Source organism: Coenobita brevimanus, chromosome 54 (assembly GCF_032717465.1).
Source record: "Coenobita brevimanus isolate Jiangsu-jjx chromosome 54, ASM3271746v2, whole genome shotgun sequence".
NCBI classification, from domain to species: Eukaryota; Metazoa; Arthropoda; class Malacostraca; order Decapoda; family Coenobitidae; genus Coenobita; species Coenobita brevimanus.
In genome coordinates this window covers 39,845,488-39,861,393 of record NC_137007.1, presented here as the reverse complement: position 1 = coordinate 39,861,393, position 15,906 = coordinate 39,845,488, and the positions used below count along the sequence as shown (strand labels likewise).

Here is a 15,906-nt window from a genome sequence, read left to right as displayed (position 1 = left end):
TATTTCAGGGCCGTGCCAGAAGTGACTGACATTGCTTAATTATAACCCTCACGAAAGTTTAATCTGTTTGCGCGTGGAGGATCTCACCTACAGCTTCATCTCGCTTGGCTACGTAGTCAGTGAATCAATATTCTGTGGATGTAATGATTTGATATGGTACTTGATTTTGGGAATATATTTAAGTTAAAATATTTGTTCGTGAGTATTATTCAGACTATTGCCCATCATCGTGCTATAAATACTACTTTCTTTGGTGATAGTAATATGTGATCAAGCAATTGTGGATGATACTGTGGGTGAAAATTTTGAATGTGATAATCTCTCTTCATGCTCAATATTGCTCAAATTTGGACCGAATGAGAGAGAGAGAAAAAGGAAAACAACGACCCCAGATCAGAGCTAAAAGCAAGCTAAATCTCTCTATAGCTTGGCCTTTGAGCTACACGAAGGTTGCATTCCTGCCTTGGAGTGGGTATTCTGGTATATCTTCATCACCCTGTATATCCGTACTGGCTGCCTTCGCGCTGGCTATGATACGTGCCTCGCCTGGCAGTTCGTCAACCGTGCAAAGCAAGGAGAAAGTACGAGTGCTGCGAATATACGGATTGTTCTGTTACTGGGCATACAGTCAGGATAGGAAGTGATCTTGAGGCACGGGAGGATACACGAGAGGACAGACAATACTTTGCACGTGAAGAGGTTAGATCCTTCTCCCTGACCTGAAAGTGAAAAAGGAAGAGTTTACATGTAAAAGGGCGAGGCACGTCTAGTCTGCATGCACGAGAAAGGATAAAAACACGTCCCTAATTCCTAAACATATGAAAAACTGAGAGACAGAGAGACAGGTGAGGAATAAAGATCGAAAGAGATACTACGAAAGAGATAAACAGCGAGAGAGAGTGAGGTACAAAATTATCAATAAAAAGAGAAACACTTACAGGGAGAAAAAGAAGGGAAGAAAGTTAAGAGAATAACTCCATACAGAAAAATAAAAAGCCCGAGAGAATGAGGTAGCAAGCCACGCAAAGAAAAGCATAAAGTTCCACATAAAGAAACCCCTACACATAAAGAAACACCCACACAGAGAGAAATAAAGAAGCAACCAAAGAAAGGGATGATGTAGAGGCTCTGAATAAGACCACCACATGGAAAAGTATAAAGATCGATAGAAGTACCCGCAGAGATAATAATAAAGAAGTGAAGTAGGAAACCATAAAAAGCACGAAGATAACAGAACACTGAAACTAACAGAAACAAAGAAACCACCAAAGAAAGAAGCCAGAGAATTTGAAAGGAAATCACAAAGAAAAACAAGATAGAGAGTAGCATACAAACAGACAGAATTAAAAAAGCAACCAAAGTAAAGCGCCAGAGAAAGTGAAGGAAGAAACCACGGATAAAACGAATAAGACACACAGGGAGAGAAGCACTCACACAAGCAGAAATAAAGCAGCACTCAAAGAAAGGGATGGTGTCGACGTTGCACATCACACTGAGCTACAACCAGCCAGGAGGGGACCAGTTGCTAGGTCGTAGTGCTTCCTGCGAGGAGACCAACTTACTGGGCTTCTCCTCCGGTCTCACTCCTACCTCAAAAGCCACGTCTCTCTCAACCTCAAGCGTCACCGGCAAGTCTCCAATACACAACCTCTTAGCACCCACACCTTACAGTCCAACATCGAACCTCAAATCTCCTTCGTGGTCTCCGGTACGATTCAAGCCCAATCGATTACCCGATAGTCGTAGGAACTTAGAAAGCCTTTGGGGCAGGCAGAATGACCCCTCACAAGCAGCAGGTTCCACTGAAGAGCAAGGGAGGAATTCAAGGTCCCGAGAGCCTAGGAGGGCGGGTGGAGCGACCTCAAGTGTGCGTGATAACAGGCTGGCCCTTGTGTCTCCTACCCTCACGTCTCGAGCCTCCCCTCCTCCCCCTCCTCCCGACGATTACCCTGCTGCCAAGACTTCCCAGACAGAAGCACTCCCTTCCTCGCAAGCACAGAAGCCGAGCAGAACCGCTAAAGCACCGTGGATTGTCACTGCTGAGAAACGAGTCACGGGGCAGGGAGAACAAGATGCTAAACAGACTACAAAACAGAAAACAGTAACGCCGGAATCCCCACCGTGGGTTGTCGCTGCTGAAAAACGGTTTGCGAAACAAGGGGAACAGAATACGAAACAAAATACAAGACAAGATAGAAAACAGACTACAGCAACACCGGAATCCCAGCCAGCTACCCTCCCTCAAGAGTCAGATAGCAAGACAGCACCTGGCTCAACTCACTTAGCCTCGCGGGGTCGAAAAAAACGGTTTGTTTCTATTCCCGGCCCTGCTAGTAATACCAAACATCAAACCAGTTCCGAACAAGAACCGGTTCCTAAAAATAGCGAATTTTCATGCACAAGCAGCAAACTTTCGTCCACAAGTAGCCGAGTTTCATCTAGTCATGTTCCATCGCAAAACAATGTCCCCGAGTCACCAGATTCCAGCCAAGAGTTGAAACCTAGCATCGCCCAATTTTCGTCTGGAATTCAAAAGTCTGGAAGCTGCACATGGCCCCCTGGTGGTACGCAGAGCTCTATTCCTAGTTACAAGAGAGAGTGGCTTGGTTTCAGCAAAGGCCCAGTTAAAGCACTGTGGAACACTAAACAAGAACAAAAATCAGCTGAGGAAACTAAGATATCGAGTGAGGTTGGTCAAGATGGCGTTCAAAAGGAATCGCAAAAAAGACCAACAGATACAACTAAAATACCCCGAACTGGCAAAGAATCCACATCTACCGAGGATCCCAAGAAGCAAAGCGATTCTAGACAACCAAAGAAACTGATCAATTCTACACAACCCCCAAAAGTAAGCGAAACTACCGATCCTAAGACACAAGGCGATTTTACCGAAGATGCCTCAACCAAAACCACCAAAGAATCTCCCAAAACATCCACCAAGGAGTCTCCCGGAGCCTCCAGGAAGCTGCTTGGAGACACGGAATGGATGTTCGCCTTATCTCCCAGCTCAAGCAGTGCCTCTCCAAAGTCGCCCTCTACCCCATGGCGACACGTACCGAACCGCCTCGCACCCACATCCTTCCAGCGCTTTGAAGACGTAAGTGAGGGTCGCGAGCAGGAACTGACCTCTTTTTAACCCATTCAGTCCCAGATATTTCATTTATGGTTCTGGATAACGTTAAGCTGTTTTATTCACCTTAGAGGGCCTTTATCGTGGTGAAAGGTTAACACATTATGGCAGGACGTCTTATATCTTATACTTGCTCTCTCCAGGCGATATTTTTTCTCGGCTTAGGATAGAGTTCTCGACCTGGAGGTGTTAAAACCGCCTCTGTTATCACATTCATAACCAAGCGGCTCTTCTTAGCTGAGTATAATCTTGTTTGTAAGGAAAAGGTTAATGAAGGCTAAATTATAATCATGTAATAAAAAAAAAATTGTGTTCACTTAACAACTAGTCACTACCGGGTAAGATTTTTAAGTTAAAGGTAATAAATCGCTCAATACCTGATATAATTCACTGCTGCACAAGTCCTTCAAGGGTCGCATTGCTGCATAGCACCTAGTCTTTAGCGATTTATATAGCTTACTGCTTCTCTCTCTCTCTCTCTCTCTCTCTCTCTCTCTCTCTCTCTCAAACGAGTTAACCTGCTTTAGATTAATGCATTACGTATTAACACCTTCAGAACGGGGACGTATTTTAAAATTAACTTTTCCTTACTCCAGACGGCTTTTATTCAGGTTAGGAGAGACTTTTCACGACTGGAGGGGTAGGACGTAACCCTCATCAACCCCTCCAGTGTCAGGGTTATTTCCTAAGCTGAATAAAATCGTCTGGCAGCAGCAAGGATATGACATACAAGACATCGGAGTGGAAAGGGGATGAGGGTGAGACTCAGTGGCAGGGGAAGTTGGGGAACAGGCAGGGATTGAGCTATTTCTGTCTCACTGGGTAGGCATTGATAGGACTGCGGGTACTTGAGTGTCCGTCTGTGAATCTGTGTGTATATGTATTCGTCTGTCTATCTGTCTATCTATCTACCTGTCTATATTTCTGTTGTGAGGGAGGGCGTTATTTTGCTTTATTCTTAATGCTAACAGGCGGCTTTATTAAGCAAAGAATTCCAATGACGAAAAGGCAAATGAATTCTACACATAACCCCTGCAATCTGAAAAAAAAACAAGAAAATTTTCCTAAGCTGAACTAAAAGTAAAGAATAAATGCTGCTCTCGACCTGAGTGGGATGAATGGCTGTAGAGATAGTTCTGTTCCATGTTATGTGGAGAGACAGAGTGGTGGCGTGGTTGTGGTAGTTTTATAGTTATCTGGGTTGAATTTATGGAGGTGTCTGTTCTAGCTTTATATGGTTGAAGTAGTTTTTTTTTTAAGCTGTTAATATGAGTGTGTCAGCTGTGGGTAATATACTGAAGACTTCTAAAGCTTTTTCTCAGTAGTTTGTAGAGGCACTTATGATTCTGTGAAGGCTTTGAATAGGTGTGTGTGTGTGTGTGTGTGTGTGTGTGTGTGTGTGTGTGTGTGTGTGTGTGTGTGTGTGTGTGTGTGTGTGTGTGTGTGTGTGTGTGTGTGTGTGTGTGTGTGTGTGTGTGTGTGTGTGTGTGTGTGTGGCGTAGGGAGGATTACAACGGTGTTTTATGTTAGCGGGTGGCGGGTCTCAGACAAGAGTAGGGTGGGGGAAGTGCTAGGAATAACCCTCTGCCCTCCTCTCTCCCTCACTCTCTTCTCCACCACACACCTCCATCTCTCTCACTTCCTTCAACACTCCTCTCCTACTTCTTCACCCTCCCTCTCCTTCCCCTCCATCTTCCTCCCTCTCTCTACCTTCTCCCACACTCTTCGCCACCTTTCTTTTTCCCTCCCCACCCTCCATCACAATCATCTCCATCACGTCACCCTCCTCTCCATCCCTCCTCACTCTTCCCTCAATTTTTTAAAATGGGATGGTTAGTGGCAAGAGATGAAGTTTGGTCAAGAAGATACAGCAGGTAAAACAGCAAATAGTGTTAGAGTATCTTTCTTCACCTTCTCCTCCATCCACCTTTGTTTTCTTCATCCTCCCTCCTTTCGGCATTATATATCACCTTACCTCACCCTACTCATCACTTTCCCTCTTGCTCCTTCCCGGTCACCTCCGTCAGACGCCACAATCTCCATCCTCATCATCTTCTCCACAATTATTCCCATCCTCTCCATCCTCCTTTGCTGTCCTCTCTACCTTCCCTTTCCCTCTTCTCCAACCTCCCCCACTCTCTCCACCACCATTCTCTTTCCCTTTTCACCTTCCCTTACTCTCTTCACCACTTCTCTCCTTCCTCTCCAGGGTTTCATGATCCATGGTTGTGAAATGCTAAGCTAGATTGAAATGGTCAGTGTACAGGAGGGAGAGTCGAGTCGGGGCAACGTGCGCTATGTTCAGCATTATAAATTAACCTAAGTCGGAGGATATCTTTCGTAGGCTCAATATGATGATGTTAACCAAGACAAAAAAAAATTCAAGGCTGATGGGAGTAAGGAGTTTTTTTTCTGTATTATATGGCGTCAGTCAGAATAAAATAAAAGAAGTGAAATAGGACGATAAATACGATTTCAAAACAGAATACACTTATTTTGTTACCCATCACATACAAGCTCTTTGCTCAACCGGCCTGAGCGACGTGGACGGTTTCTGATGGGCCAGAGTTCTAATCCATGCCTGCAGTTTGCGTCTGGGTAGCCTGGCACGTGGCCTCTCTAAACACTACTGACAGACATAGATACACATCTCTATATACACTCACACATACATACACACTCTCTCTCTCTCTCTCTTACTTTCGTATTGTCGGGGTTACAGAAGCTCTGTCGAATCCCTCCATATATTCTAAATACCGGCAGATTATTTTTTTTTCCTAATACTACAGTACTTTATGAATTTACTGCTGTCACGAGTGAACGTTTATATGCTTGATACCACCATATTACATTCTTTAATTCATACTGACAAGTAAATATATAATTGCTATCTCCAGTCTATTCTGTTTTTGTCGTTGCCAAACTATTTTATTGCTATGACCACTAGCGGATTACTCTTTACTCCTACTACGCCTTATTATATTGTTGTCTTGCTTCGATTACCCGGTTATATTTGCAACCACCATATTACTGTCTTCTTGCGGAAACCGGACGCATTTATTTAGCACATGGAAGCCCCTAGCACTGCTCAGTTGACAGGTAAAGGGCTAAGTATGGTGGAACGTCTAAGTGCATGATGTAGCGCCCCTCAAGAATATCACGGAACAGATGAACTGAGAATGCAGGAGGCAAGTCACTGACCTTCACTTCTGCATACCTCTCTGTCTCTGGCATCGCATATATGTTTGGTGTGGTGTGGTGGGGCACGGGTGGGTGCGGTTGTGGTGAGGATGGTAGTGAGGGTGCATGCGGTGGTGAGGGTGGTTGTGGGTGTAGTGGTGGTGGCAAGGGTGATAGTGAGTGTGGCTGTGGTGCTGAGTGATAGTGGGTGTGGTTGTGGTGGTGAGGATGGTGGTGGGTGAGGTTTTGGTGATGATGGTGGTGGTGGCGGTGGTGGAAGTGGGTGTACTCGTGGTGATGAGAGTGGTGGTGGTAATGGTGGGTGTGGCTGTGGTGATGAGGGTGATAATGGGTGTGGTAGTGAGGATGGTTGGTGTGGTGAAGATGTTAATGGGGATGATGTTGGCAGTGAAAGCAAGGGTAAGTGTGATTATCGGATGATGCTACATGTATTTATATGAGTGGAGGGACATGGTGGGAGAAGGGAAGCTGTTAATCGATATAGTAGTTGTACAGTGTGGTTGCAGAGGTGGAGGTGGTAGAGGTGAAGATGGTGGGTGTTGGTGTGGTGGTAAAGGTGTGTGGTAGGGAGGTTGGTAGCTAGGTGAGGCCATAGCGTGTGAGGGAGTAGGGTGATGATGGGTGTTGGTGTGGTGAGAACTTTGAGTGTGGCGTGAAGGGTGTGTGTGTGTGTGTGTGTATGTGTGTGTGTGTATGTGTGTGTGTGTATGTGTGTGTGTGTGTGTGTGTGTGTGTGTGTGTGTGTGTGTGTGTGTGTGTGTAGTAGGTGCCTTAAGTGATTGGGAAAAGACTGTAAATAGCTTAGGTGGTGAAATGGCGAGGATACAGTTTGCTTAGAAGTTAGAGGTCAGGTGATGGAGGTGAGTATGAGTGTAGCGGTGTGGGTGTGGAAGTGATGGATAGGGTGAAGGTGGTTTAGGTGGCAGGAATGTGCATGTAGGTAGGTGGGTTAAGTGATAGGTGAGGTGGGTGGTGGTGGTGGTGGTATATCTTGGTGCAATGGGTGTGGGTTGCCAAGGGGTTGGTTAGGTTGCTCAGAATAGCAAGTGTGGCCACGTGTTAAGCGAGATGGTGAGGCATCAACGTTTATATGTGCAACGTTTATCATGCTCTCTCTCTCTCTCTCTCTCTCTCTCTCTCTGTAAGCAATGTGTATAATATTTTGTACCGAGATTCCTGTATCATGAATAAGCAGAATATAGGATCCATTCATTCCAAATTTGCCGACGGGGATTGGTAGAAATAACTGATTTATCCTTTACCATCACTTTTTCGTTTTTTTTGCTTCCCTGTTCCTATTCCTGGATTCCTCCCCCCCCCCACCCCATGTATTAGTAGGAAATAGGGTTGGGATGATGATGATGATGATGATGATGATGATGACATTCTCTTCCCTTGTGTTTTGTATTCTAGGCATTTAGGTATTGTGTGTGCAATTTTACAGTTGAATATATTTATAAGTAAGTATGACCAGAACTCGCTTTGTGTGGTATATAACGACAACTTTATTTTAGTTAATGCGCAGTTCATACGTACACTTTTATAGTTTAGTCTCAATCTAGGAGCTGGAGAACTGGACTTATTTGTTACAGTGAATAGCAGAGATTATGTACAACTTTGGAATTTTAAAAGTGATTTGTACTCAAGTTACATCATACCTGCTACTACATACCAGTTGCTGACTTTATCACACTGTAAGAGGCCACTTCATATTTCAGTAACGCTGCTTGTTGGTAGTCATAACAAAAGAGTTAAGAATGCTTTCAGTATAACAGGATTAGGAGAGACTTTAAAAATAGAGGAAGTGTGCTGTACATGTTACAAATGTACTAAATTATATTGCTGATTATTATTATTATTATTATTATTACTGTTATTATTGTTGTTGTTGTTGTTGTTAACAGAGGTCTCTTTTGTTTCAGAGCGTGCACAGTGGTGGCGGGAGTAAGGGCGTGGGCGGGGGTGTGATGGAGGATGGCGGGTCACACGCCCCCGTAGCCTCCCGCATCTCCTCCGCCGCCCCTCGCAAGGCATCATCTCTGCCGGGCTACTACTCGCGCCACCACCCGTCCACCTTCCGCGAGGCCTTCACCACCAGCAAGAGCCCCACGCCGCCCACCCACGGCGATGCAGCACCCGCCACACCGCCCCGGGGACCCACGAGCCCCAGGGCACCGAGAGTTACGGCCGTGCTTGCTCAGCCACAGAAACCAGTGCATCAAATCCAACCAATGCACCAAATGCAGCAGCAATCACAGCAACAACAACAGAGGCCCCAGCAAGTTCAGCAACAGAGAATTCAACAGGTTCAACAACCAAGGCTTCATCAGGTGCAACAACAGATCCCTCAGCAACTTCAGCAACAGAGCCCTCAGCTAGTACAGCAGTCACAACAACAAAGACTGCAACAGCTACCCCAAGTGCAGCAACAGCAGAGACCATACCAACAGTACCTAGTTAAGCCTCAGAACTACAAAGAGCCACCACCGCTTCAGCATCAGCAAGTACACAGGCCACAGCAGCGTGATAAAGAGTCAACACCGGAAAAACCAGCTGCACATCACAGTGATAAGAAGCACAAGCGGTCACTACTGAGTGGGATCTTCAGGCGGAAAAAGAAGGGTTCGAGTAGCAGTTCTAGTAGCAGCAGCAGCAGCAGTGACAGTGAGGAGGTACCTCAAAGGAGGAGCTTCTTAAGGCGACGCAAGAAGAAAGAACGTAAAGATCCTCTACCTCCTCCTCCACCACCACCACCTGATGAAGATGACCTATTGCGTAGAGGTCATGTCCAGCTGACAGGTCTGGGCAATGGTGGGGACAGCAGAGATTTAGCAGGGCAGGAAAGGATACTGAGTGATGGCAGCTACAGGAGGGTCAGGGTCATTCCCAGTGGCACAGGCAGCCTGGGGAAGGAATCACAACCCCTGGGGATTCCCACGTCTGTGCCTCAGCCTGGCCAGCTCAACAAGATCGGGGTATCAGCCTCGCATGACTCCTTACCTGTGAGCCTCGGGTCATGGGCTGGGGGCGGGTCATATGGATCTCTCGGTTACCACTCTGGAGGCGGGATGGGGATGCGCAGTTCCAGCACAGACACAATCAGCAAGAAGGAGAGGCGAGAGGCTCTAAAAGCCAGAGTGGAACGACTGAGGGAGAAATTCAAGGACACCAGTTCAGATGATGAAAAAGCATCAGTGTCGTCTCACTCCATGTATGGCAGCGAATCTAGTCTCAGTAAAACGGGGTCCCTCAACAGACGCTCAAGAGCAGCACGAACAGAACGCTTCCTCAGGAGAAAATCCCACGAACTGGAGACATTACGCAATGAAACTGAGAAGGATCGTCGGAACCGAGAGGCAGTGCAGGCCAGGATTGAGGAGATCCAGCGTGTGCGAATGTTTGAGGCGGAGAGGAACAAAATTAACGAGGAAAGGAAACAAATGCAGCTCCCTAGCAAAACCAAGCCCAAGTGGTCTGCCAAACTCGTGTACCAAGAGTCCAGTGAATATGAAACATCGGTTATACTGCGGACACCAACAGCAAGTCCAGGAGCAAGTCCACACATGAGGGCCAAGTTTGATGGACACATACCATGCAGTACTGCTGACCAGAGTGATGCAGTGATCATGAGGAATAAACCACAGTCTCCCAATACATCAATAACGGTTTCACTGGCACTCCCATCTGCCACTCCAGCCAGAAGAAGTTTCCAAGACACTGAAACTCCTGTTCAGAATAGTCTTAGTGGTCACCGAAGTGCCTCATATGACAGTAATATCAACAGAAATTCCTTCTTAATGCAGCAGACTAATGGGACTTATACTGGAGGACCTTCAGCAACCACTGGACTGACAGCAAACAGATCTGGCATGATGCCTCCAGCTCCTCCTCCTCGTGACAGAAGTCGAATCCTGTCTCCGGGAGATGGCAGACCCATGTCATATTCCTTTGAAAATCTCAGCCAAGAAGTTCAACGTCCAAACTCCAGTCAGTCTAGTATGAGCAACTTCACTAAAGGGTCGAGCCCCAGTCCGAGTGTGCGATCTGTACCAGCCTACTTGGGTCCTCGTGCCAATAACCAGCCTCCAGGAGCTCCAACACTAATGGTACCAACACGTCGTTCTCTCTCTGAGCTCGAGTTATCCGCACAGCAACAAGCAAATGTTAAATCCAGTTATAATGTCCCTCCTGCCAGACCTGCTCCCCCTGGTTATCCAGCAACACAATACAGTTACACAGACCAGCCACCAAGACCTGTAGTTCAACAGAGTCCATATTATAGATTAGCGCATCAGCAGCATCAACCACCACTACCTCCCCAACACCAGCAAAACTCAAGCCAGATTCGGTACTACACAGATCAGTCACCACAGTATGCAAAAATCGTTCCCATTAGTAGCGTTCCTCCATCACCTTCCTCTGATTATTCCTCCTACATGAGTGACAACAGTATAAGACTTCAGCAAGCAAACACTGCATGGAGGAATAAAGAGCAAGAAATCAAGAGCAGAGTGACAACACAGAATATGACTCAGCCAGTTGTTAGTGATTCTTCTCGTTCCAACAGCCCTAAACCAGAGGGCTGTGGGTCAGGTGGGTTACCCTCATCACCAGCAAGACATCAAGATGAGGAACCCTATGGTACTATTCAAACCAAAAAGCCCCGTCCAACACCCATCACTTTGAAACAAGCAGAATCTCTCAGTTCACTGTCAGGCCAGAGTGATGTGTCAAGTCCGGTACCAAAAGCACATGACTCTGATTCCAGTCAAGGAAGTCTTGCACGAGAGAAGAAGAAACTTGCTCAGAACAGACCACTGTCAATGGTGCTGGAAAAGTCTGAGTCTGGGGACAAAGAGTCTCCATCTAACATGCCAAGAACAAAGCCTCAGCCTCCAGTTCGAAGTAGCAAGCAGATAACTACCCCAGGACGTGAAGTAACTAAACGTCAAATGATTCAGGAAATCATGAAGCAAAAGATGGAACAAAAGAAAGATAAGAACATAAGTCATCAGGAATTTGAAGAAATGTTCAATAAAGAAAAAGAAAAGCTCGAGAAAAGTAAATGTACAAACTTCGAGGAGGCACTAAAAGAGCTGGAAGAGATATATGCCAGTCTCAGATTAGACAGTGAAGACCTGTTGGACAGAGCTGAGCGTCGTGATCTGCCAGTACAGTACCAACAACTGTGGGATAACCAGCATCATTCTTCCACCGAACCAAGTCATTCTGATTCCAACGCTCAGGATCACAAAAGAAAACAGACAAGCACAGGCAGGAGGGCAGGAGTCCCAGATGTCAGAGCTGATGACATGCACTACCGCCGATGCCAACAGAGTAGTCGTAATCAACCTGACGTTCAGAAGACACTGCAAATGACTGGTAGTTATCTGCTCGTGTCACCAGCTCACGTCACACCCACTGATATGGAAAAGGACCTGCCCAAGGATCCTATGTTAGAAGGACAGCCAGACATTGTTTATGATGATGTTTCATACAGAAATATAAAACAGGCCAATTCAATCAAAATCATTGACCCACAACCACCGTTTGGAATTCCACTGGGACCAACTACCCAAGGTTCTCCAAATGACTATTTGCATGTCACTCCAAAAGAGAACTACCGTCCAAAAATGATCGCCAGAAAACAACCTGACACAACAATGGATGATTTGGCATTTAGAAATCTGCGAAAGGATCAGTCAGGTAAAGAAGTCAACACATCAGAGTTGGATGAGCTGCTGTCTGAAGCTAGTAACGACCCTCCTCTGCATAAACGCAGACCAGTACGTTCAGCTTCTGCAGATCGTGCACATTCTAGTAGAGCAGATCATACATCCCTTGCAGCCAGTAACAGCCTCAAGGAAAGAGGAGTGAAACAACAGACACCTCGAAAGGTGAAGCACCAAAATGAAGTGCGACGAGCAGGTCGAAGTGGCTCAGGCAGGGATGCTGCGACAGATAGTGATGCAACAGTCTCTGCATCACCCATCAGTTCCCGCAATAACCCCAGCTGGTTGGAAAGAGCACACTTAGTTGACACAAAGTGGGATAACCTCAGTACAAACAACCTTAGCACAAGTACAGAAACCCTGACGGAGCTATCATCAGCAAGGGCCATATCTCAACCAGACATCCGCCAAGCAATCATCCGAGAGGCCCGAGTGCCACCAGGCGGTCCTAGAGAACTGGTGAGCGGTGCCCCTCACTCCGTCACCGTTACCTCTCTGACCACACCACCAGTGTCTGCTGCTACCATGGCCACAATCACTGTACCAAAACTTGTAAAGGTACAAACAATCCAGAGTGCACCTGCTTCCCCTGTTGTGCTGGAGAAGAAGCCATACCGCCCACTTGATTCTATATTCAACAACAAAGCTAAACCATTCTACCGGGCAGACCAGACTGAGCAACCATCCCAGCAACAGCAGCAGCAGCAACAACGACAACAACAACAACAACAACAACAACAGGACCATGTCGACATAGCCAGGCTTGATGCCCTCATATCAACTCTCTCAACGATGGAAACTCAGGATGACACATCTCTAGAGGAAACGTCTTTTGCCACGTCTAAAACTCCCGAAGAGCCACCGGTGACGAACTTTGATAAAGAGGAATTGAAAATAAAAGAGCCCATGTATGAAAAAGTATCCGAGCCCCAGACCACTGTGCCAGAACGAAGTGAAAAGAGTAGTGCAAATTACGAGAAAAACAGTGCCAAAGCCAATATCGCCAAGGCCATCAGGTTGTCCATGGCCATCGAGTCGTATAGCAGTGAAGGTAATAAAGAGGTCCAATCCCGTAGGCGTAGTGCTGTAGAGCTGCCAGTGCGGGAACCTCTGTCTCCTCTCACTAGTACCACAAACTCTTCCACTAACTTCCTTTCTTACTTGAGCATTAACCCCAGTAGAAGTCAGGAGGTCAGACCAAGCTCTCCAGAGCCCCAGTCTGCTCCTGTCCAAGCCACCACGTACACTGACAGGGTAGAATCTATGGTTGTGGTGTCGCAGCACGTGCATGGCAGAGGTAGACGTGCTCGCTCTGTACCCACTTCACCCAGGACGATAGATGCCATGTTTGATAAAGCTTTTGATTTGTTGTTAGCAAATGAATCGCAGGAAGACTTGGCATCTGGCTCCGAGCATGATAGTCCAAGTAAGAAAAGAGATGCCCAGCTTCCCTCCTCACAGGTAGAAGAAGATGGTGCTCTAAGTAAATCTTATCTTAATCTGACTCAAACAAAAGAACCTACATCTGCACCAAAAGCAAATATTAATGCATGTGAACATAAGATTCCTTCTCATACTGCTATTCTATCTAATGACTCTTCAGCTATATCTGCTGGTGCACGTGCTAATCCTGTGAATGTCAAGGCCATGAGCACTGTAGATACTTCTGGTCATGTAGATGCTAGGTCAGGATCAGCTGAGCAGGCACCTGCACTTCCTGCCCGCTGTAGCTCTCTGCCACCCTCACCAGCTGAGCAGCCATCATTCTTAGAAGAGGTGTGGCGACACAAGCAGAGAGCACGGGGTGCCAGTGTGCCCACAGGGGGCCAAAGTGGCAGTGCCGCCAGTTCTGATACTGAGGGAGGCGATGCCCAACTCAGGCCTTCCCGTCCTGCTCCCAGCCATGCAAAGCAGGATGGGAGTGAGGGACGGGTTGCCTCGTCACTTCCTCGGCCGTGTTCCTCAGGTGAGGGTGGTGCGTGCACTGCCAGCAACCAGGACAATGGCTGCGTCCAGTCCCTGTTGGCCGCCTGCTACCTGCTTGCATGTCTCACTCAGCTGGCTGGCGTTGACCTAATTGTTGCTTTTGGACTGATACTAGCTGTTGCGTCCATGCTTGCAACTTTTGCTAGATGACTTTATTTTCTGTGATTCTCTTGTTTCCACCTTTTCATGTTTTCACTCACTGCCTCTCTGTTACACGGCTTTATGCCCTCTGCTTTTTACGCTTTCTTCTTGCTAACATCTCCCTGAGGACAAACTCTACTCAGCACAATCAAAATAAAGTTAGGCAGACTATTTTTTTTTACCCAGTATTTTGACAGGGAGCATATAGTTTTTAATTAAGATCATTGATAACTTTTTGCGTAACCTGTTTTATTTTTGGCCCACACGTGTTTTTTTTTTTTTTTTTTTTTTTTTTTTTTTTTGGAGGGGGGGGACATATTAGTATTTTGGTGGGTAAGAAGTCAATGTCTCCCCCAGCAACCTCCAGGTCATCCATCAGCTCCGTCATTTGGCAGATACTTAAAGAAATATTTAAATAATTTGGAGTTCATTTTTGTGCCATTCTTTCCTTACTGTCTTACTGTCCTACTTTCAAAGTCCATTTTATATGTCTGACTTTCATCTGGAGAGTGATGCTCGATTTCCTATTAACTGGTAGTTTAGTTAAAAGATCATTTAAAATCCATGTATTTTTTCCTCTTGATGAATGACAAAAAATCATCGTACTCCTGTAACCACTTTTTTTCTTTGTTTTTTGTTCTCATAGGTAACCTGCACCTACACTTTTTTTTATGTTTTTAAAATAAAGCAGCAGTGTTTATCTCAGGAACCTTGCATTTTGCTGTTGCTGCTTAGTGTGTGAGTGCTGAGTGTGGTTTTGTGGAATCGAAACAAAAACTTTTTTTTTTTTACTAGTTTCTGGTGTGTGTGTGTGTGTGTGTGGTGGGAATAGAGGGGTAGTTTTTATGTCACTGTGTCGTCATTCTAAATAATCTCTGGATATCCCATGACGTATTATTCTAGTTTGTTCTTGGCACCACCAGACAAGTATATTCAATTTATGGGATATTTAAGGCAATGGAGGGATAAACGAGAACTGCATCTAACTCTTCCAGTTCGAAAATTATCTCTAAAATTGAATATACTCATCCGGAGGCAGCCAGAGTAAAATCAATATAATCGTCAACGGATTGCAAGGTTTAAACTAAATCACAATACTGTACTTGTGGATAACTATTTCCGTTGGACTGGCTTTAAATAACGTCTGGATAAGTTTTAATGGCTGTTTGTTGTTTGTAATTAATGGCTTTGGGGAGTTTGAATAATGTTATCATGATTATAATGCATAATTTAAATGTTTTTGTTTTAAATGCAAATAAAAAAAATGTCGCTCACCGTTCGTCAACTATGCCAGCTTGGTAAGTTACTCAATGAAATTTAACACAAAATTTAATGTCAAAATTAATTTGCCTGAATTCTATGCAATATCTATTTATTTTCTCAAGGTAAATTTCCCAAACAGTAATTACATACCTTTGCAGTTACCTGTCTTGTGTTGTCGGAGCAACTACTTGTTAAATACGATCACAAGTATTCATAACTAAGCTGATTTGTTATTTTCAAAGCAATTTGTTTCAGGTAAACACTTTAAACCATAATGGGATAGTACAGTATATGTAACCGACCATATGTGACACTGTGAATCTGTCTTTTGTCCTGGCAGTCGTATATATGTTGTAGGGACTTTAAGCCAAAAATCAATATTGCACACTATTATACTGCACATTAATTCTCGTGAAAAGATTAACACTGACAACATCAACACCGCTGACAGAG

The 15,906-nt window shown here is 45.4% G+C and overlaps 1 protein-coding gene across 1 annotated transcript; it reads left to right on the top strand.

The window, feature by feature from the left end:
* The first annotated feature begins 1,468 nt into the window (after window positions 1–1,468).
* On the top strand, window positions 1,469–14,199 carry LOC145401116 (uncharacterized). Its single transcript, XM_080273487.1, has 2 exons — window positions 1,469–3,097; window positions 8,254–14,199. Exons 1-2 carry the CDS (start codon window positions 1,469–1,471, stop codon window positions 14,197–14,199), a joined length of 7,575 nt encoding a protein of 2,524 aa, XP_080129613.1.
* Window positions 14,200–15,906: the final 1,707 nt, after the last annotated feature.

Excerpts from the sequence above, each read along its gene's own strand:
- LOC145401116 (XM_080273487.1), top strand. The coding sequence starts at position 1,469 with ATGGTGTCGACGTTGCACATCACACTGAGCTACAACCAGCCAGGAGGG. Across the intron at positions 3,098-8,253 it reads CCTTCCAGCGCTTTGAAGAC|AGCGTGCACAGTGGTGGCGG; the intron begins GTAAGTGAGGGT and ends CTTTTGTTTCAG.